Here is a 23226-nt window from a genome sequence, read left to right on the forward strand (position 1 = left end):
CCAAATTGTATCAATATTGCTGACAAAATATGTTTGACTTAGTTGGAACAAAGCTAAAACAACAAAAAGGAAGTCATCTAACTACCACAATACATGATACCGAGTGGACCTGGCATGTGAACTTCTTCTATTCATAAACCATAGTGTTACTAGCCACATTTTCACCAAGTGATTAGGTTCATTTCTGAACAGTTTGTTTACACAGAACAGACTGATAGAATGAAACTAATCAAAGAAGTCTTATAGTTATCTTGGCTACAAAATATTTCTTCTATTGCCAGTTTTTGTCAACTTCCTCTTCCGTTCCCTGTAGATCCTCCCTACCATACACTGTACCAACACAAGGATGCCAAAAACATGTTATTTTGACACCTTTCACTGGGACTTCACTGCATTATTCAACCAATCCCGTCTTGTTTGTCTTTGACCGGGAAGCAATCTGATGTGTAATGAGTAACATATTAGTGCCATAGGGAAATTAGTTTGCCATGGTTAGTCATTAAGCTGCCACTTTATGTAGGTCGTTTTGTTATCTATATCTGACTGCCACAGTCGCAATATCAGTCGGGGACAAAACAATGAGTTGGGAACGTGGTGTCAAACATCGGATTTAAACCTTTACCCCTATGTTTGTACTGAAAGCTAATGTGTGTTGACTTTGTTTGACTTGTTTGACTGTTACGTCTCAACTGTGGGTGTTTTGATAGTGTTTGACACTGTGCGTGTGCGTGTTCTCCCACAGATGTACTCATTGTGGGGAGGATGAGGCCTACATCTTCCTGTCAGCTATCTTCATTCTTTTATAAACGTTCCCCCTTTATGCAACACGCTCACTCTTTCACTTCCTTTCAGCTCTTACACGTAAACGCATCTATCGTCTTTGCAAATCCTCAATACACTCCATTCTGTCGCCTCCCGCATTGTGCCGCCGACTCTTGCCACCGCCACATCGCTTCACATTTTCTCACGCGACACAAACAGGAAACAACTGAGGTGCTGTGTTCTCTCACCTCTTTCCTGCAAAGTGATCAAACCGCTTGAGAAACAGTGCCGATCATCATGTTGTTGGAGATTAGTGGGCTGTTTACAAGCAGCAACAGGCTTTAAATGAACACGTGCTTACAAATGGAACTCGCTATTACCAGGCTCGCATTGATCTGCAACAAAACAGTATTTTGAGGATGTAAAATTTCCTGGCCTTGCTCCCTAGGGTATGTTTCCCCTATCAACTGACATTGACACAAACAACGCAACAGGGCTTCCAGCTGTGCCCGTCTTTATGCTATAAAGTTCATGTTATTGATTGTGAAGTTCTTTTGAAATGAAGGCCTTCAACTACTAAATAAATCCACGTCTGTGTGAGTGTGTGTGGCCCAGCTACATGCAGAGGGCCTCTTGCTGAACCTCAAGGCTGGGCTATTTTTATGTGTCTGTTTTGCTCTGCAAGTGCCTGAGAGCCTTCTGATTGGAAGAGGCTCACCGCAGGAATATGTTGCCGGCGTGTCTGACCGCCAACTAGCAGACCATATGGGAGAAAAGGCAAATGGACGTCGACATGATTAACACCATGGCTTATCATTAGCACACTGAGCACATTGGTTGGTATACAAAAGTAAATACGAGACAGAGGAAGAAAAAAGACAATTTGATTTGGGTTAACATCACGGCCTGGTGTTCCACAAATGCTTGATTTGGAGATCAAACGGTGATGTCATAACAAGCAGTAAAGTAGCTCTACGTGAGGCTTAAATGGGAAACACATGGGAAACACCATTAACTGCTAAACAATAGCCTCTTGTACAGAGAGGCAGACTTACTAGAAGCTGCTAGCTCGTGGTCGAAGTGACCTACATTAACCCTTAAAGGTACATGATGTATATTCCACCAATGCTCAGGTTGAGTACGAAGAGGCCTGACTGTTTTACTATGACTGTACCTATCAGCTTTTATCTTCCCTTTCAGGCACGTGCAGAGGGGGGGCTATGTGTACCTGTAAAAAAATGTTTTGTATCTGTAAAATTTTTTTGTATCTGTAAAAAAAAATATGTGTACCTGTAAAAGTCATGATTTGTACCTGTACACATTTTTTTTAATTTGTATCTGTAAATGTTGTGATTTGTACCTGTAGAAATGACAACTTGTAGTCAAAGAAGTCGCCACTAGGAGTCACAAGTGTTTTTTCTGCTGCTGTTGGACTGTGAAGTCCAACAAATGAGAATCCTTGATACACTGGTTACTATTCTGGGAGAATTTCACATGCCCTTTTGGCACTGATGCCCAAAGTGCCACTTTGTGTCCTTTTTTTTGTTGTTGTGGTCTGTGTGAAAGTCATTTTGTTGCCTGTCAAAACAAAAAATCAACAACATAATTTACATAAATGAAATTATTATTACAATGTCTTTGGTCATGAGATCCTCGATGATGACGTCATACTACAAGACGCGCTCTTATTTGAAGACATTCGAAGCCAGGTCGCTCGCCGCTGCGGCTGCCGTCGGTAAGTTGGTCGCTCTAGTAAACAAAAGTCAAGGTCATAGAGTGCATTGAGGATGCGGGGGACACGTTCCCCTCAGTTTAATAAAGACCACGATCCTTCCCATCCACTTCAGCCACGGCAAAAAATCTCCGGTAAAACAAATGTTCCTCCCCCCCATCTGCTACAAATACTGATGCGTTTAAGGTGCACAGAAAATGTCGGAATTTGTACCTCTGAATAAGAATTTTAATCAACCCTCTTCCTGAAGTCAGATTGTCAACTCAACAAGGCAGACGGATCTCACAAGGCAGACATAGATGCTAACTGCTAATGATGTAAACACTATAGTCACACGACTGACAAGTGCTAGGAGCGCACAGCTCTGGCGTTAATATTGCGAGCAGCACGAGTCTGTAAAAAAAATAAACGTCTGCTCAATGTGAAAATTAGGCTAATTAAGTCTTGTGGCATGTAGTCAATAAGAGCGGAATGAAATATACTTTAAATTATCTGTAGAATTATAATTTTATTTTAAATCTATTGGTTCATTTGTCCTTTCGGACAATAATAGAGACAATTTACAACATTCACTTTTCACATACAATTATACCCGAAAAGAAAAAGGGCTAACGGGATGAAGCTGAAGTTTATTAATTCCCGTTCCCAGAATGCAATAGGACGCAGATAATCAAAGTGGTAATTCATCACATATAGTGTGGATTATGAAATTGTTGATTGATGCAAAAGTTCATCTTCCCAATAGTCTTTGTTGATCAAAACGTTGATTTGTTCTCTTGTTGATCAGTTTGGTCCAGTAGCATTGGATAGCTAAGGATAAATGGCAGCCGGCATCCAGCCTCGCCCTTCAGTCGTCGTTTCTTCCTCGTCTCGATTTCTGTTTATCGCTGCGTTCCGACGAGCAATCATCTCCAGGTTGTTCATCTTTGTAGACAAGTTCATTGCCATTCTGTTCGTGGCAATGTTAGATGCAGCTAGGTCGTTCTTCACTTGTGACATGTCGTCACAGGCCTTGGACAAGTCGACTTGCACTCGAGTGATAGTGCTCAGATCCACTATGGCCATTTCCACCGACTTTTTTTGCCCATCTTGGATTTTTCTAAGGATTCGATGCAGCCAGAGGACTCTGATATGATACTTGTAAAAAATGTTTGTACCTGTAGAAAAAAGTCTAAATTTGTATCTGTAAAAACAAATTGTACCTGTAAAACATTTTTTTGGATCTGTAAAACATTTTTTTACCTGTGTAAAAAAAAATTGTATCTGTAAAAAAAAAAAAGTGTACCTGTAAAAGTCATGATTTGTACCTGTACAAAAAAAAATTGTACCTGTACAAAAAAGTGTAAATTTGTATCTGAAAAAGTTGTGATTTGTACCTGTAGAAATGACAACTTGTAGTCAAAGAAGTCGCCACTAGGAGTCACAAGTGTTTTTTCTGCTGCTGTCCAGTCACGTGAGTTTTGCACCATTTATCTCGCTACAAATGGTGCAAAACTGATTCGTACTTGTAGAGCACCGTGATTTGTACTCGGAGAAGAAGAGGGCGGGTTCTGGAGGATTTGGGCGGGCTAAAGCTCAACCTCATTGGTTGAGCGAACGACAATGGGTTGAACTCAAATGACGCCACGTTTTTATCATTAATATGCACAAATCCGAAATTCCAAACAAACAGAGTAGCCACACCAGTTTACAGTCACATCTCTATTATCCATCTACCTTTTTAATTCCCTTTTTATCTCAGTTCGTTAGGTTGCATGTTTTCTTTTTATTTGATTCGCATTTTGTATTCTGTTTCATTAATAGGTTAGGCTGTGACTGATATATGTGTGTGTTTACTAAATAAATTTGTTGTCTAGAAATTTAATTTCTGCCGAATCATTTGTGTTTACTGAGTGGATTATTAATTCTCTTATTAAAGCAAAGAACTCCATGATAAACATAAGTAGCAACTTCAGATTATGAATATTTGATAATAGGATTTTTATCGTTTATTTTGATCCTACAAACAAGCAAAGTCAACGTGGTTCCCCCAGAGGTTGCTGAGGAAATTACAACTCCCTTCAGTACCTTCTAAATTTCTCATAAGCCATTACGGCAACCCAAATAATCGCTACACAAGTTATAAGGGAGGCAGTTTTTTGACGCTTTATACATTGTCTGCACTGTCCTAAAGTTTATGAAATCATATAATTTCGATTCAATAAATAAATCGAGTGTATGTGCATTGTAAGGAGCGTTATGTATGATTCTTACTGCTTTGTTCTGGAGTACCATCAAGGGATGTAGGCGGCTTATATAGTGTTAGAGTAGACAATATTATTATTCTACTCTTTGCGTGTTCAATTAACTGAATGGTGAGATTCTGGTGAAGAAGTCCCTTTGCAAAGGTATCATTATCAGAAGCTTCTGATCACACAAATGAAGTCACCCAAGCAGTGTTCTGTTCAAAAGTGTGTCCCTCCTTCTCCTGCACACCGTTTTTTATTGAAAAGTCCCTCCCCTCCCATGAGCACAAAAAGGCAGAAGTTCCCAGGCATACAAATCAGATTAGACCTAAACAATAATAAATCAGCCTGTCCTTGGACTCGACCGACTGAGACTGGTACAAACTCTACTCCCTCTTAGATAATAGTGGAAAAGAAAATTGTTGCCCTTCTTTTCTCAGACAAGAGACAGATAAGAATACAATAGACAATACTATTCATTGAGCTACACAGCTATAACTAAATCCAAAACGGCTAAAATATAAATTGAAACTGAAAAACAATGTTAATAATTCAACATTAGGTATTCCCCCAAATTTCAGCACAATAGATCAAGTAAGGCAGGATCAGCGCACAATAAATGATTTGAAGGGCCCTCTGATTTAACATATTTTGGGCTCTAAATAGAATAGATATACTGCTCGCTAGTTTATATTTAGTTGACTTATGCGAGTATTCCATGCCAACAAGTCATTGATTATTATTGCCAATACCTTGTGTTCTCTAACACGTTCGATATTTACATAGCTGACTTGAATGTTTATAGTTTCTTTAAGTCCCTTTTTACCAAATAACCTGGGGGGCCCTGGGGGTTGTGCTTGCTCTGTCCTGGCCGGGGTCGACGGCTCCCCTCTTTGGTGGAGGTTTTCATGCATGCCAGATCCACCACACCAGCATCTATCGAAATTCAAACACAATCTGCTTCTTCCTCTGGTCATTGAATCGGTGGAAGCTGATGTCTGTGGATCTCACTCTGCTTCATCTATCCTTCTTCATTTCCTCAGTCTCTCCTTTGGTCTTGAGGTCTCCCTAATTTGTTGGAATTTAGATGTTTCTGGCGTTGGTGAAAGACTCTGGTTGGTAACCCGGTGGGTAGTAGGTGATGTCTGGTCGGTGCTGGATTTCACTTTCCTTTCTTTTCTTTGATCCTTCTTTGGGTCTCCTGACAACCTCACGACTCTGACGTATTCGGTTTAGGTGAACGGTATGGGATTTGTAATAGGTTTTAGGTGAATTAATGAGTACACACTCACACACACGCACACACACACACCCGCATGCGCACCTACTCACGCACATACAAAAAAAGAAAAAGAGAAAAAAAAGACAGAGAGCAATGATGATGACATGTCGTATCGGTAAGATTACCGAATGAACAATACTGAGCTCTCTCAGGAAAAAAAAGGGAAAAAAAGAACAATCTAGCTTGCCGAGATGCGGCAGTTAATTGTTGAGTGCAGTTGCAATAACTAAAGATTGACAATCTACACAGACACGCAACATGCACCATAGTAAAATCATAATAGCACTACTTGTCTTATTTAAAATGTAAATTTTATGTACATTTTACATTAAAATTTTTGTTTATGTAAATTTGTTGTTCATAATTGATTATTCATGCACAAATGTTAAAAAAAAAAATTGTGGGTGATTGCCATTGGCATTGCAGAACAATAACAGTTTTGTCGTATGTGATTTATTGTTTAGCCGTTATTTCAATTAAGAATTTTGCAATGGATTTTTTTTTCACATGCACACACGCACATACATATACACATACACACACTTTCTATCAATTTTTCATCCACCCCAAGCTCCCCGCCCCATGCACAGCGGCTCGATGGCATTTGTTTGAAGTTCGAACCCCAAGTGAGTGGACAGTGCAGGCCAGGCACATTATTATGTGCTCTTTTTTTTTACTTTGAGCACCTGCCCCTCCGAAGGTCACTGCACGCCCCTGTCCCCTTTATACTAGAATGTGCGGACCCTGCACACTCCACAGTTTCTTTTGGGAGGAGAGGGGCGGAGTTTTTCTTACCTCATTTGCAGTCATGTCTTCGTTTGTCAACTGTGGCTGTCACTTTAAGATCGTGCACTTACTCGCACGTGCACCATGAATGAGCCTGACACAGAGGCTGCAGTTACGCTTTGGGCCAGAGGTGACAGTCGTGAGTAAAAAAGTGACAAACTGCACAAAGATCCTTTAACATCGTCAACACAAGAATAGTACCACTACAGTTTGGTTTTGTTCAATATAAAGCCTTGGACAAAATATTAATATAGTAATATCATTGTCTCCAACTATTGTTTGAGCGGTGGTACGCTAGAAATCACGGTTTAGTACGTACCTTGTTGTAAGTTCTCTGTTCAGTTCATATTCTTTACAGAACATAATATAATAATTAGTGCTGTCAAAGTTACCGTTAACTAATTAAGTGTAGCGATTATTTGGGTTGCCGTAATGGCTTATGAGAAATGTAGACGGTACTGTAATTTCCTCAGCAACCTCTGGGGCACCACGTTGACTGTGCTTGTTTGTAGGAGCAAAATAAATGATAAAAATCCTATTATCAAGTATTCATAATTTGAAGTTGCTACTTTAGTTAATCATGGAGTTCTTTGCTTTCATAAGAGAATTACTAATCCCCTCAGTAAACAAATGATTCCGCAGAAATTTAATTTCTAGACAACAAATGTATTTAGTAAACACACACATATATCAGTCACAGCCTAACCTATTAATGAAACGGAATAAAAATGTGAATCAAAGATAAAAAGAAAACATGCAACCTAACTAACTAAGATAAAGAAAGGGTAGATGGGGGATAGATATGGAAGCGTTTTGACCTGTCAATCCTTTTATGTTTGAATAAAAGCGTTGCACCAGTAGTATATGGTCAGATTGCAAGGACAGCGCAACTTACGGACTGGTTCAGATTGCACGGGAGGAAGAGGGACTCTCAAGCGTCGATCCTCAGTTGAAGAAAATTCTGTTGGAGGGAAACTTTGCGCACGCGCAGCTGAAATGCTGCCCGGAAGTTTCTGGCTGCTGGTCGGTGATGCATGCGCGGTGTGTGGACCGCGGCAGGTCCTTGGCTGCCGCACGTCCCGGTTGGTGGTGATGTGCTTGCGTGGTTGAGAGGCCGCAGGCAGCTGGTTTGAAGCACGGCTGGAGCAGAAAGGGGTCGCTGGCGCGCAGTGGCTCGGTGCCTCACAGCCGTCGTAGAACTGGGTCGGCCGGGCGCTGCGTGATTCCGAGAGCGGAAGGTAGGAACAGACACGCGCGCCTTGGGGATGCACAGGGTGTTTGCGAGTCCTTGCTTGATGCGTGCTTTGGGCGCGCATTGTGGCTCAAGTCCGGGGCTTAAAGGAAGAAGCCGCGTGGTCACCCTCAGCGACCACGCTTCTAGTGATGATCAGGAGAAGTACACTGGGCCAGACGTGAGGTGAAGAGCAGGCGGGGAAGAGCGCAGGAGGGGATGAGAGAGAGACTTCTTCGCGCGCTGGCTTTTAAACTGTGTCCCAGGGGCCAGACGTGAGGCCAGTTTGGTCCCACCTCTTCCGTGCGCATGAAGCAGACTTGGTCGACTGAGACCAAGCTTTTGGGATAGTATTTTATCATTTTTTATCAGAATTGACAAGCCAGGTGCTTCATTTATCATTCTGAACACATTTTAAACATTACCGCGATCATAAAGTTAGTGAATCCGCTAAGCTTACTAATTAGCTAAACTTAGGTAGCTACAGAAATTACACACATCATTCATTTGAGATAGACATACAGGTTGTGTACAAAGATAAATGTGTTTGATGACCAGTCTCTCCAGGCATTTGGTGGGGATGGAGGTGAGAGCCACTGGTCTGTAGTAATTAAGACATGTGACATTTGTCCGACTTATGCATATTAATGAGGAAAATGTGACATTATTTGAGATCAACCCTATTCAGGCATGTCATTTGTCGCCGTAGATTCAGTGCAACTATAATCCCCACCAAGAGTTATAAAACATATTCCCAATTTTATTATCTTAAAATGTTGCAACAAATTATAAAATGATTGATGACATTGCATCAAACATAAATCTTTTTGAGTGTGTAATACTCTGCTGTTTTGACAAAAATCTATGCTGTGTTACTGGGTACATGTTTGCACAGGCACGTGTCAAAACACATACTGTATGCTGTATATGTGCATAGTATCCCCCACCCCCTCACATACACACACACACCTGCATCTTTGAATGAGGACAAAGTCTCTCCCTTCTCCAACTGCCACACCTCTATCGGTACCTCACACAACCCTCTCCTGGCATGCTACCAATATCAAACCATGTGATTGTCGACGTCTTTGTCCTCCACACCTATCTTCTTTTACAAAGCTCTCTGTTTGGACACTGCTGGGTGGGACACATTAAAACTTGACTTGACTTGTTATCCCCGGGAACTAGGGAGTGATGGCTGGTGGAGACTCCAGGAGGCCCTGAAGAGCTTCCCAGAGAATTGAGAGGAGGGGGGGTTCTTTGGTAACCTTGCTCTGCAAGATGAATTCTCGCGGTATTTGTGAGTTCACAAACTCCCGAGAATACGTCTTGTACCGAGCCCGTTGATTTCCACCAATTCGAACCACCAGTTGTTCACAAAGGAATCACAGAGCGACATTGTGTTTAGGGGCGTGATATGCAGCTCAGCTGTGACGAAACCAGGAAGCCTGCGCCGACACCGGGGCAAAAAAACAAACAAACCTAACTTGGACGAATGGATGCTGCAATTAATTCTGTTCTCGCAGAATTACTCACCGCTTCTTGGTTGAATGTTGAACAGTAAGAGGAGCGTCGTGCATTTTTAGCTGGTAAGGTAAAGATGTTTGTGCTTTTTTCCCCCCCTTTGACGAGAACGAAGACGACATTTTCATCCGTGGCCGTAATTGGTCAAAACAAATGTGCACAATGCCGCATCGTCAAATCAGCTCGAAGTATTATACAGAATGTCCTGCCGTTCCCGAGCAAATCAATGCGGAGAAGTCCCAGATTGATATTATGAAGAACTCCCTGGAGTGAATCACAATATCAATCTGGCTATTGCCAGGTTAGTTGTTTAGGACTGTTTGAAAGCCAGAGCGATACTGATATTTGGGACACAGGGATAAAATAATCAATTGGATAGTTTCGTAACTTTATTGATATCAATGAGCAAAAGCCCCTATTGCTACACAGAAATGTTGTAGAAAATGCAGAAGTTCTGAAGCAATGTTGCCCCCTATGCAGTCCTTGACATATGAAAGCACATTAAAAACAATCATCTCTCTGAATGTCATCGGTGTCCAGTTCTAATGGAAAATTCCAATTTGCACCACAAATAAAGACATTAGACAATGAGTTAACTTGTGCGCAGCTGCAGCTTAGCTTTTGTCGTTTGAGTAATAACACACACACACACATATTTGTCTTTGTATCACCCTGGAGACATCTCATTGACATAATGTCTTTCCTAGCCCCTTCCCCTAACCCCAACCATCAAAAATGATTGCCTGCCCTCATTCCTTACCCTAACCTAAACCATAACCCAATTCAAACCTAAACTCTATAATTTTGTTTTATTTCATAATGGGCTTTGTACAATATTTTAAGGTGGTTAAACTCCATCAATTCATTCAATTTTAAAAGTTTTTAGTTGTAAAAATAATGGGTTGTGTGGTCTCTGTATCCACAACCGCAAACAACACAAATAGCACTTTTCTGTAAAAGAAAGATGGATTCAGTGTAGGTTTTAGCTGCACACCCCCACACTTCAATGCAATAGGTCAGGTATGGAACAATCAATGAATTATATAACAATAACAAAGCATTCTTGTTCAATGATTCTTTAACCTTGTGTAACATGGCTACGGTTTGTAAAACCATAGATTTGACATATTCATATCCCCTTTCCATGTTAAATGTTCATCAATAATGATACCTAGAAACTTAATTTCATTAGTCCTTTCTATTTAAATGCCGTGCACAGTCAGTGTTAATTCGACATCCATATTTCTACAACTGAAAATCATAAATCTGGTTTTGCTAATATTTATAGACAGTCTGTTAGCATTGAACCACTTTATAATTAATAATTAATTAATTAATAATTATTGAACTCATTCTCTATTACTTGTAATACATGATATATATTTTCCCAGCATAAAACAAAGTGGGGTCATCTGCAAACAAAATGCATTTAAAAATGTTTGAAATGGTTGTAATATTATTCACATAAAGAAGAAAACGTACTGGCCCCAGAATTGATCCCTGGGGCACCCCACAATTTACATAACTGTGTTTTGATTGCCTACTATTGAATTTAACATTTGTTTTTCCTTTCATTTTAATAACTGGCAACCCATTGATGTGCAACACCTCGTATACAATGTTTGAACACTTACTAAAACATGTTTTTTATCAATGACTGTGCAAATTTCTTCAGTTAACTCCATTAATGATACGGTAGTTGAGTGATTGGAGCGAAACCCATATTGGCTGTTTTTTATAAATTTTATATTTATCTATGAATTTATTTAATCTTTTCGCATACAATTTTTTCAATATTTTAGACAGCTGTAGGAGTAGAGATATAGGTTTGTCATTTTAAAAAATATTCCAATAATAATAATAAAATTTACTTTTTTGAAGAGTGGGACTACTTTTGCTATTTGAATTTGTTCTGGGAAAATTCCTGTTATAAATGATAAATTACAGATATACGTGAAAGGCTCTATAATCACGTCTATGATTTGTTTTATCAGCGACATATTCATATCTAAATAGTCGTTAGATGTTTTACTAGCAACATGATTCCATAATTGATATTTTTATTGGGGATATTTGTGATAACCTTGGGGCAATCTTCACAAAGTGGTCATTGAATTGGTTTGCAATTTTCTCTTTATCATAAATTACCAAGTGGTCCTTAATAAAATAGTTTGGAGAGATTGGTTTTGTCTTGCCATTATTCAAGACTTTGTTTATTATACCCCTTATATTTTTTGTACTACTTTTTCTTTTCTCTAGTAATTTGGTGAAGTAATCAATATTTTGTCTTCTCAGGATGGATGCAAGTTTATTTTTATTTTTATACCTAGACTCTGCATCTTTTGTTCTTTGTTTGAGAAACATTCTATATAGAATTTCTTTTTATTACAAGCATTTTTCAACCCATTTGTCATTCATGGTTTGTGAGAAGCTTTTTTTCTGCTTTGTGCATGAATTGTAATATTTTTACAATATTTATCATATGAATTTATGAATGTGGTCATAAAGGAATTATAGGCATTATTTAAGTAGTTTGTATATACGTGATAGTTCTGTCAGTTCTGTCTCTTCAAATATTCTCTTGAGAGTTCTACTTATTTTCTGGATGTGGCTCTTATGATGATTGGAGTTTCCTCTTGCACAGTATGTATACTTCATTTTTCATAGATTGTAAATACAGGGGAATGATCACTCATGTCTATCGTAAATATACCACTTGTTATTTCACCATGAATGTTTGTATATATATTATCAAGGTTTGAAGCACGGTGGGTAGTGATCCTGGTAGGTTAAAATATCATGGGGCATAGACCAGCAATTTCCATGTAGTTCTTAATGTAGTTGTAATAGTGTTGCCCAAATCTATATTAAAATCACCACATACAATTATTGATTTGTTTGTGACATCTTCAAACATTTCAATAATCTGTAAACAAATCAGCTTCAGAACCAGGCGTTCTATATACACAAGTGATTAATATATTTTTACCCATATCATTAAATATTTATATAGTTAATGCTTTCATCAATTTAATCACATTCATACTTTTCTATACTAGGATTTTGCAATTTAACCTTGTGTCGACGTAAAGAGCAACGCCTCCACCAGTTTTACCCATCTATTTGCATAGTACATATTGTATTCTTTGATCTGTACATTTTCAATTTGACTTTCCTTTAACCAAGTTTCCATCATAGCAATCACTTTAAATTTCTGTGCTAGATCACTCAGAAGCTCTTTGGTTATAGTTGTTTTATGGTTAAGACTTCGACAATTGAAGTGTATGGTGGAGAATGCATTGTCAGGTACCTTATCTATCATTGTATTAAACTGTCCAATTGAGTAATAATTGCATTCCCCTTCTGTAAGTAAGTTCCGTACAAAATCAGTTTCCATAGCATAGATTTTATAGTTGTCATGTCATGATTTGTGTCTATGATGTGGTGAGTTTGTCCATTTTGTAGTGCATCAGAAGTTTAGCTAAGCTAAACCACCAAATGCTGATTGTCACAGTCTCTATTCATATTTGTCCAAGTCCTGCATATTCTGGACACGCAACACTTTTGTTATCTCAGGTGGACCATTTAGTTTTATATACACTTTGCAATTTGTTGTTCAGGTAGAAAATATGTTTTTCTGTTTCCTTAAGAAACACGCTTTCTTTGCAATTTCGGCATTTTGCTTTGTTAAATGCTCATTCAAAAAAAACATTTGTGCCTTTCAATTTTTTCCTTTGTCTCATTTTCCCGCTTTCAGTTAAATCAATTTTAACATAACCTTAACATTCATAGCTTGTGCCAAAAAAAGAGCTATTCATAATTTATTCAGAACTTGCTTAAATGCCACAATTATGTAGTAACTATTGTAAATACATCTTGTAAACCATCCATCCAACTTTCTGCCACTTGTGCAAAATTACAACTCAAAATGACATTTGGATATAACACAACTTAAGAACAATAGCTTTTTTTTGTAATCAGCACAAGCTTGGATTGATTCAAATGTAAATCTTTTCAAATAGTCGATATTTGAAATGACAAATTCATCGATTTATTGCCCAGCCCTATAAACACATTTAAACCCTGAATATAATGTGCAAGAAGATTGGAAAACAAACATATTGTAGAAACCCTATAAAGAAGAGTAACACCTATAATAACACAAGAAAAAACAACAATGATCTAGAACAAGGGTGCCGAAGTCCGGTCCTCGAGAGCCCCTATCCAGCATGTTTCTCTCCACCAACACACTTGATGCATGATCAGGATCGTTATCAGGTTTCTGCAAAGCTTGCTGATGAACTTGATCATTGGATTCAGCTGCGTTGGAAGAGGGAGACATGAAAAACAGGCTGGATAGGGGCTCTTGAGGATCGCACTTGGGCACCTCTGATCTAGGACCATAAAAACTAAATTGCGATGTAGGAAGGGTTTACAGTCTATTATCAATATACTAATGTTGATTTCATGCCAATTGCAATTTGCAATGCAGAATATTTTTAAGTATTTAGTCAAAGTATTATGAGCCATGCCACCGTACTTCCCTATGCTTCAATGTCGTTATGGTAAAATGGGCTTGATGTCTTCCTTTCTAGAGCCCAGCATGCCACATAGAATGAGAACTCTTGCTTTTGCAAAGTCAGCAGCCCTGCCGTTTTTTTTTCCAGGAAGGAGGCTGGTATACCTTTGTTTTTTTTTGCCAATGGAAAAGCAAAAAAAAAAACTTGTGAAACATTTCATAGAAGAAAGGAACCATAGCAATGTTTGTACCATAAATGCCAATTTGTACATCATTTAAGGTAGAGTATTAGGAGTAATATATGTGGGGTAAACATAAGTTAAAAGCTAGGGAAATACATTATTAAGACTAAAGGAATGCTTTATGATCTCCTTTCTATTCCTCTTGGCTCTGATATCCCTGTTCTAGTTCCAAATCACTGAGGTCAGATCTCAATATGGACTAGTCTGTTACCAACATGTACTGTCATATCTGAAAATCACACACAAAAAAAATAATGTAAAGTGCATTAAATAATGCCCTAAAACAGGCAAATAATAATAATGACAGCTTACATAGATGATGCCAAGATAGGAAATATTTTATTACAGAGAACAAAAAAACAAAAATTCGTCCAAAATATAGAAATCTGTACAACTTCCGCACGATCAATTTACATGAACTGTACAAATTTACAGCAGTTCATCGCAACATACCCAAGGAAAAAAAAAATAGAACACAATAACGATGACATGAGATCACAAGCTTTTTCTTCTTGGGTAAGCTCTGATTTATTTATTTTTTTCTTTTATATGTAAATAGAAAAGGGGAAAAGAAAATTAACAAAACCAAGGATACGTCTATGATTACAGATTGTGGATTTTTTTTTTTTTTTTAAACCAAAACAACTTTGGTCCTTGCCAACACTTTCTTCAAAAATGGCTGCACTTACAAAAAGCGTTGCGTATGTTAAAAGATGACTTACAAAAAGGAACACATCCAGAGAGTTAAAAAAAACTCAATTATTGGCACTTCCCATGTGTAACGTAATGCACTCTACCATTGCTTTTACAGGTACGATACATTCTACAGTTCGTAAAACACATCAAATGCGAAAGTGGCAATAATTCAACTAGTTGATGGCAAAATAGACAACAAAACAAACAAAAAACAGCTGCTCCCTTTCTGTATCACATTTTAACACAATTAACAAGCTTTTCCTACGTTTTTTGTTGTATGTCCCAGGCCTGAGTTTGTCAATACATTCCAGGAGAGACTCCTCGCGTCTCCAGACGAAAACATTTCGACATTTTAGTGCATTTAATGTGCTATTTTACCTCAGTTTTTTTTCTTTTTAACTCAAATTACTCTACGACAATTCTGTAAGCTATGTGCGCACAAGCTGAATGGATGACATTGAAATCTTTACTCCTACTGAGGACGCAAGCCATTTTTCGTTGGTGGTGGTAACAGTTGAGAAGGTGTCAAAGGGGATTTGGTTGTTTTCTCAAAATTTGGGTCTTCAAGCACATAAAACAGATCTTAAGAAGAGGGGAATATCTACCAGTAAGAATGTGTGACATGTATAATAAGGGGACAGTGGTGGAAAGAAACTAAGCCAGATCAGTACAATAACATAAAAAAACTTTTTTTTTAATGCCACAGACCATGCTGACGAGCAGATCAGCAGAGAGTGAGGCAAATAGGGGGTGCAGTGCGTCAAAGGCTGTAGCTCGATTACCCATGATCCTGTCAGGCTTAGGGGAGATTAAAAACACCCAGTCTGCTGCAGATACAGAACCGCCGGGTGTGGGTGCAGCCATCGCATCCCTTTTATATGCATGTAAAAAATGACGCTACTCAGTAATTAAATGCACAATCCAGAGAGATGAAAACGAGAAAACAAGGCTATTGTACCCTCAATTATTCATCTTCCTTCTTCCGAGTTCCTCGCTAGCCCCCCACCACGCACGTCCACGTTTGTGTGTGTGGTCTTGTTTTTGTTACATAGTGGGGCCAACATTTCTGGATTTCACAGAGTTGTGGGGCCCACTTGTCCATGTGGGGCCATTTTGCTGGGCCCCACAAGTTTAGACTTATTTTTGAGGGTCAAGACTTGGTTTTAGAGTTTAGGTTTGAATTGGGTTATGCTTGAGGTTAGGGTAAGGAATAGGGGTAGGCAATCATTTTTGATGGTTAGGGTTAGGGGCTAGGAAATGCATTATGTCAATGAGATGGCCCCACAAAGATAGTAAAACAAACATGTGTGTGTGTGCTGGTTTATTTAGCCGTCACTGTAAGGGAGGGTGGGAGGTGTCAGGGCGGGGATGCTGAACACATTTGGAGCGGGGAGGGCCGGAGGGATTTTAGCTGCCCTGGACAAGAGTCCGGCCCTGCCTTGCTCTTCTATCACAACACAGAACTCCTCACATCCCAACATTCCTTCGCCGACTCCACCGTAGGTGCTGGACAATGATATGTGTCACATTAAGTCTACCTGCACAAGTGTGGTTAGGGTGGTGGTGTCAGGCTAGCAGTGCTGGCGTTGCTTTTGGCTGAAAGGGAGGTTTGAGCTGAGGGCTGATATGTGGCACTTGAGGCACTCAAAGTTGGACAAGGGGTAGGGCGAAGCTGCCAAGCTGTGTGTGTGTGTGACAGCAGTTGAGACCACCATGTTTGCTGGTGGTCACTTGGAAATCACGAATGGCTCATGATCTGAGAAGAGGTAAGGCATATGCACCTCCAAAGCTTATAAAAGGACTTCTCTTTTAAAAAGTAAGGGCCCTTGGAAATTACTGATGCAAGTGAAGTAAAAGGCTGACAAGGCCTGGCGTTGCTTTAAAAATTAAAGTCAAAACTGAACATCTGACAGTCAGTGCTCTGTGCCCCCGTAATTTAGTCCAGACCCTTATAAATGAACCTTTCTATCAGTTTCATGAACAGTGCCACGAGAATGGCTTCTCGCCTACCACCAACAAATATCCTCCAAATATCTCCAATCAAAGGCTCTGAAATGTTCACAAATACAGTGTAAAAATGCTTTTAAATCCAGAGTTTCTCACACTCCCCAACAGAAAGACAGCCGTCAATTCCAACTGGTAAGCTACATAACAGTATGAGCAAAAACAGATGAGGGCGGAAAATAAATTGTGTAAAAGTTGACATTCGAATTGATGGAATGCAGGCAATTCTTTTTTATTTTATTTTTTAAGTACACATCCCACACAATCTAACGTCAAAGTGCATTCAATGTCAATTCTAACAGATTTGGGTAGAATTGGCCCCTCCCTCTTGCTACACTTGGAAATTTGGCGAAACAGGAGATTATTGGCGAAGGAAAAGGGGGCAATCACAGGAGATTGATTGTGAATTTCAACAACATTTATTAAATTGAGGGGGAAATGACAGGTCCTCTGGCCTCCCCCCAGAAAGCTACAAATAACGTGGTTGGTTGGGAATGCGGCGAACATGCTGGTATCCATAGGTAGCAGGTGTCGCAAACACTTGCACTTACATACAGGCCAGAAGAGTGAGTCACTGAGGGGGAAAGTCGAGGATCTTAGCTCCAGTCGCTGCCATGTAAAGATTTGCTGTGGTCCCAAAGGGGATTTTACAGAAAATAGATGCTTTTATTACAGCTGCTTTACCTCGATGGGTCTAACCATCAACTTTCTCCTCAACTAAACAACCACAAACTTTGAATGTCAAGGGAGATTGTTTTAGGAATAAATTCCATACAATTTGGTGTTTTTTGCTGTGGTGTATTTAGCATGTACCCAGAGTAACCACAAGTAAGAAAAGTGCAAAGTCAATGCTGACAGGATGAAGCTGATCACCATGTTTACAAACGGGGGAGGGGTGTCCTGGGCGGGTGATGTAGCTGCCCCAACAGTTCCATCTCCACAAGGACTCTCCTAAATTAATGGAGTACCCAGCTTATCCAATGGCATAACAGAACCGATGATGATAATAGGGGAAACGGGTGGTGGTGGTTGGGGGAGGGGTGGTGGGGTTTATCAAACCTAGGTTTCCATCACTTGTATTGATAGGGCACATCCTCTGTTTTTTCTTTTGTTTTTTTCCTCTTTCTGTATTTTGTTTCATATTCTTAGCTTCTAAAAAGGCTCACCCTGATCCATTCAAATTAATTTAGACTGGCCAAGGTGTGACCCTGAACGACTAGTAAGCCTGGCCGAAAGTGCGCACTATTTAACTGGACACAGTCATCATGTTGTAAGCTTTGGAGGGACTGGCTCTTCCCAGCACCATCAGTTCTTCCTTGCAGCTGATGTGACTGTCCGTCATAGGGCTCCCCGTGCCGCTGCTCCCCGAGGGCGAGCTGGCGACCACCGTTCCTGGCATGGCTGCTGGCATAGGCTGTGATTCGTACAGGACGCAGATAGAACCGTCCTCGCCGATACGGTAGGACACCTCAAAGGGGTCCACCCAAAGCGTGAGCTCGCTGGGCAGCAGCAGGTAGAGTTGCTGAATTGTCAGGCCGATGCGCTGGCCCGCCTGCCCCACCAGAGGGTCCATCTTGTGGTTAATACGGATGCAGCGGTACCCTGAACCTTTGCAGGGCCTGTCCGGGAACCAGTGGTGCTTGTATTGTTCTGCCGGAAAATAAAGATATAGATACAGGTTGAAATTAGCTATGGGGTTTTGGGGTACTGCAAAAAATCTCACAAAAGATAAGCAAGATGTTTGGTACGGCGCAGACTTGTGTAAGGTAAATGGATTGAGGTTCACAAAATGGGTCAAGTTGACATGTCAGTAATTCTGGGTTGTATCACAATACTGCTGCTTTGGGAGCGAGTGTTATGACAAAGTCATATGCTTCTGATATACAGTACAAATAATTGATGAGATTGAAGTCTTGTTTTAAAGCTTGACAGTAGATAGCTTGATAGTCTGTCTCAGGTAGTTAGTGCTTTTTGTTGTGAATATTCAGTCTGAATCTGGCTAAGTGCAGTTATTGCCAGGGCAAAAACAGCACCACCTGTTATGGTCCTGATAAGCAGCCATAAAACAGGCGGCCATCCGCGCCCTGTGTGTACGTGACAAAAAACAGACTAATTGAATTGCACAATCCCTTCCCTGGCTGCCGTCAGTGTCACAAAGTCTCCCATGACTGGTTGAACAAAACCACTGAAACTCCAAGTCTCAGCCAGCCATCTGGGAGGCGTGGCTCCACCCTCTCTTAAAGGGACAGGATACTGTTTTTGAGGAAGTTTTTCCAGAGTAAAGAGTGACGCCATCACTTTCAGTTCCCCTTGGGCTTTGACTGAAAGTGTTGACTGTCGCGAGGGCGTGTGGGGAACAAAAATACACAACCTTCCTGCTCTGCGGAAATGAGATCTGGACACATTCAGGCCTCCTCGGTTTGGAGCTATTTATTTATTGAGGAACACAAAACGTCCCTCCTGTTGTCTCATCCATATTGAATTTCCCTTGGTGCAGACGTCATTGTAACCAAAGAACCGAAGTAGGCTAGTGTACTGGGCACCCGCATTCAACAACAGGGATAATAACACATAATAGCCCCCTCCCCCAACTACACGTACACACATACACCCCCTTCCCCCCTGCCTCACTGGAGCCTGAGGCGGATCTGTCGCGCCGAGCTACAAAAGGCATCTACCTCCAAACCCCCTAGAGCAGCTGGGATCGGGGTCAGTTTGGTGTAGCCTATTCTTAAAAACCAGGACATGAGGAGGGGAGGTGGGAAGTGGAAGGCGGACAATGCACTTATTCTGAAGAGTTTAACAAAAAGATGCATATTTGTTCACACCAGAAGTGCTTTAGCGGAGTTTGTTTGGGCTGGTCTAGTGTACCAAAGGTTGATAAACAATGTAATCGTCCCTGTTCACACAACACAGAAAAGAGAACAGTTTTTTATATCAAGTTGTATATACTTAGCAGAAGCTCTGAGGTAATCAAGCATTTTACATTGTCCGCCCCTCTCTCTTTGGGATGACCTCCTGCTAAATGTCAGGCAAGCTTCCTTTCTGTCAATTTTTCAAACTCGTCTTATGAAACACATTTGTATTCTTTGGCTTTCGACTCAGCATGAGACTTGGCATTGTTTTAGTGTTTTTTTACTGTCTATGTCATTAATTTATTCTTTGAACTGTTTTTGATGTTTTGACTGAGCTGTACTTAATTTTCAACGTGTCGTATACAGCTGTTGTTGTCTTTAAAGTGCTCTATAAAGTTGAGTTGGTATTTTTTTTTTAAAACAACCTCAATTCCCGTACATGTTGAATCTATTTTCATTTCAACTCTCCTCCCTCCCCTGCCGATGACGTCGCATCCGCCCCCGTCTTTAATGTCCTCCTATAGGTTCCACCAAAACACTCTCCTCCCCCTCCGCGACAGGATCCATTTTGCAGAAACTTTTGTGTTTACAGGCCAACCCCCCTCTTGTTTTTTTCCACCAACAAAACATGACTAATACCTCATTTATACGTCATCTGTGAAGACAAAGATTGAACACTGCGGCCTTCATTGCTCTTATAACACAGTTATACACACACAGATAATGCCAAGTACTACATATTGTTGCTTCGCCGTTTTGAAGGAGTTAAGGCCCTCAAATTTTACTGCCGGATAGGCGGGGGCCCTTACGGTGGGAATGTAGGTCATCATCTGCTGTTCCATACGAGGAGTGAAGCAGATGTATGGCAGATTTACAGCAGGCAGGGTCAGGGGGGGAAAAAGACCTTAATACGCTACAGTAGGACTCATTACTCTAATTCAGCTTATTTGGATATACATGCACAAGATGGCATCATAAACAGTGAATAAATCTTAGATAAAATATTTTTTCATGTTAAATTATAAAACACATTGAATTGTCAAAATTTACTGATTTAGGACACAACATGCCTAATATTAGGACATATAGAAGAGGAAATTCATTAGTATTAAACATCCCCTATAATTACATGGGTTATTTTGAGGGGTTAATAGTTTGTTTGATTATAAATGACTATACATTACGTAATTGTGTAGTGTCTCACAGTTGTTGTCGAGCTTGGCGCACTTCCTTATCTGTGCCCCCCCCCAAACCCACCCCACCCCCACTTCACTTCTTTACTAACAAAGTGGCTCGCTTAAGCCCTCCGTATAGGTTCTTAACGGCAAAATATTCGGTAAGTGTGAAGTAAATCGTCGAAATGTGCTATTTGGTCAGCCATTTGCCCCTCATTTGTCGCCTTCTTCGTGCGCAAAGCTTTGCGCTTTGGTGACGCTCGTAGTGGGACTGTGCGAGAACAAAGAAGGCTTCTTCTGACTTCCTCACGGGCCGTCTGTAAGCCAAATTTGGAGCCCATTTGAGTGCCGAATAAAAATAAAACTCACATTTAGTGAGAGGCCTCTATACATTGCATTGTTTGGTGAATGGAATCTGAAACAAAGAAAGGTTGTTGCTCACCTGACAAAATATCCTGTAGACTCTGGCTGAACGTTTGGACTTGCCGATCGTTTACGTGTCCTTTTACCCGCAGAAATCTCGACAAAAATCCCACGGCGGCGTTGATCTCTGGTTTCATGGTTCCCCGGGCACAAAGGGTATGCATTGAGAAAGGCAACGGCCACAGCCTTTGTGCGCTTTTTTCTGGTCACTGCACGCTAGTTGGTGCGTCTTTTTCTCCACTTTGAGCCCAGACCCCAGTGCGGTGGTTCCTGTGCTCATTTAGGGCTCAGTGTGTCGCGGTAGACGGCTTGCTTTCCTTGCAAAGATCCACTGACAGTTGACCGACAGAAGCCCGTTGTTGTTAAATACCACACCAAAGGGGGAGGTGGGTCTTCAGGTGGGATCCTTCCGCGTTTTACCAGTCCTCCCGTTCCACTGCCCTCCTCCAAAAAGAAGATTTCAATGGGGTAGAGAGGTTTTATACCACCTCCCCCTTTCTCGCCACCCCCTCTTCCTCCCTTCCTCCCAGAGGCGACGACAGAAGCTGCTACAGCAACAACAGTTCACCAATGGCAGCCCCCGCCAGCATCTGACGAGCCACATATGGGAGGAGTGTTGCGCGCACGTCACCCGCTCTGAAAATAAACACAGCCACATAGCGTGTGCTGCGTTTGGAGGCCGTCGTTTATTGGAACTGTAGGTGAATAGTGCCAACGGTCTTTGTTTTACTTCCATACAGTTGCGTTTGCTTCAAAAGAGACTCAAAATTTGGTTGATCTCTAAATTTGTTTGGGTTTGTGAATCGTAAAAAACAATATAATGTCTTGTCATAACTAAATGACAAAGTTTACCAACAGTCCTGCTACTGCTACTACTATACATTATGCATTTTTTCAATGGTCCCAATGTTTCAATAAGAGATACTTATAGCATCGAGAGAAATGGAAAGGACATAACTGATCCTTATTGTATTACTTTTTGGAAGATTACATTGTGATGCCGAGTGTAGCAGTATGATATCTAAAGTTCAGATGTAGATATGGTGAAGCATGTTCAATGGTTGCTAGAAATGTAAACAGTTTGTGTCTCTTGATAGCTTATGATTATTCATACAGAGAGTTTTACCAAGTCAGTTTTCTATTGTTTGCCTTGCTAATCCGTAAATTCAATGCTGTTGTTTTGCAATGATGTCACAATCAAACTCTTAGGGGCCATCACCTAAGTTTGTGGCTGGTTTTATCTTACAAGGCCTCCATTTTATGACAATATTTTTTTAGGTCAGGCCAGTCAAGTGAGACAAAAACAGGAAGAGTGAGTGCCAATATTTACCTTATGTAAGTGACATCATCAGAAGGGTCTTCTTGAGACTCAAGACTGGTGAGGGGTCAACCAAAACCAGTTGCGCGCACACAGATTTTGGGGGGCAAGTGCTCCGGGGGGGGGGGGGGCACTTTTGTGCACAAGGAATATACCTTACTGATAATTCCAAGATGACGTCACAAATCAAGATGACCGTCAATTTGGTGAACGAAATCTATCTGCTCATTGAAAAGCATTGGACTTTGGATCATTGTAATTTGATTTGTGAGGATTATTTTGATTTCAAAATGTGAGATGTTGTTTGTATGATAGTCAAATACGAAAAAAATACAAATAGGAAAAAGCATTACAATCTGTCAATTTTGTTTTAACCATATAAAGGAAGCATTTGCATTGTGTTGCATTGGGGACATATCTGAAATGCCCGGATGTTCGGAAATGTCAAAGTG

General features: G+C 40.5%; 1 protein-coding gene across 1 annotated transcript; it reads right to left on the reverse strand.

Moving 5' to 3' along the window:
* Positions 1-14623: 14623 nt before the first annotated feature.
* btg1 (B-cell translocation gene 1, anti-proliferative) lies at positions 14624-22009 on the reverse strand. The gene is made up of 2 exons (XM_086058985.1): positions 21476-22009; positions 14624-18653 (listed from the first exon to the last, which is right to left on the reverse strand). The coding sequence occupies exons 1-2, from the start codon at positions 21618-21620 to the stop codon at positions 18250-18252; spliced, it is 549 nt and encodes a 182-aa protein (XP_085915111.1). The 5' UTR covers positions 21621-22009; the 3' UTR covers positions 14624-18249.
* Positions 22010-23226: the final 1217 nt, after the last annotated feature.

Source organism: Leptonotus elevatus, chromosome 17, assembly GCF_054856555.1.
Source record: "Leptonotus elevatus isolate MCC_2025b chromosome 17, RoL_Lele_1.0, whole genome shotgun sequence".
Classification (NCBI taxonomy): Eukaryota; Metazoa; Chordata; class Actinopteri; order Syngnathiformes; family Syngnathidae; genus Leptonotus; species Leptonotus elevatus.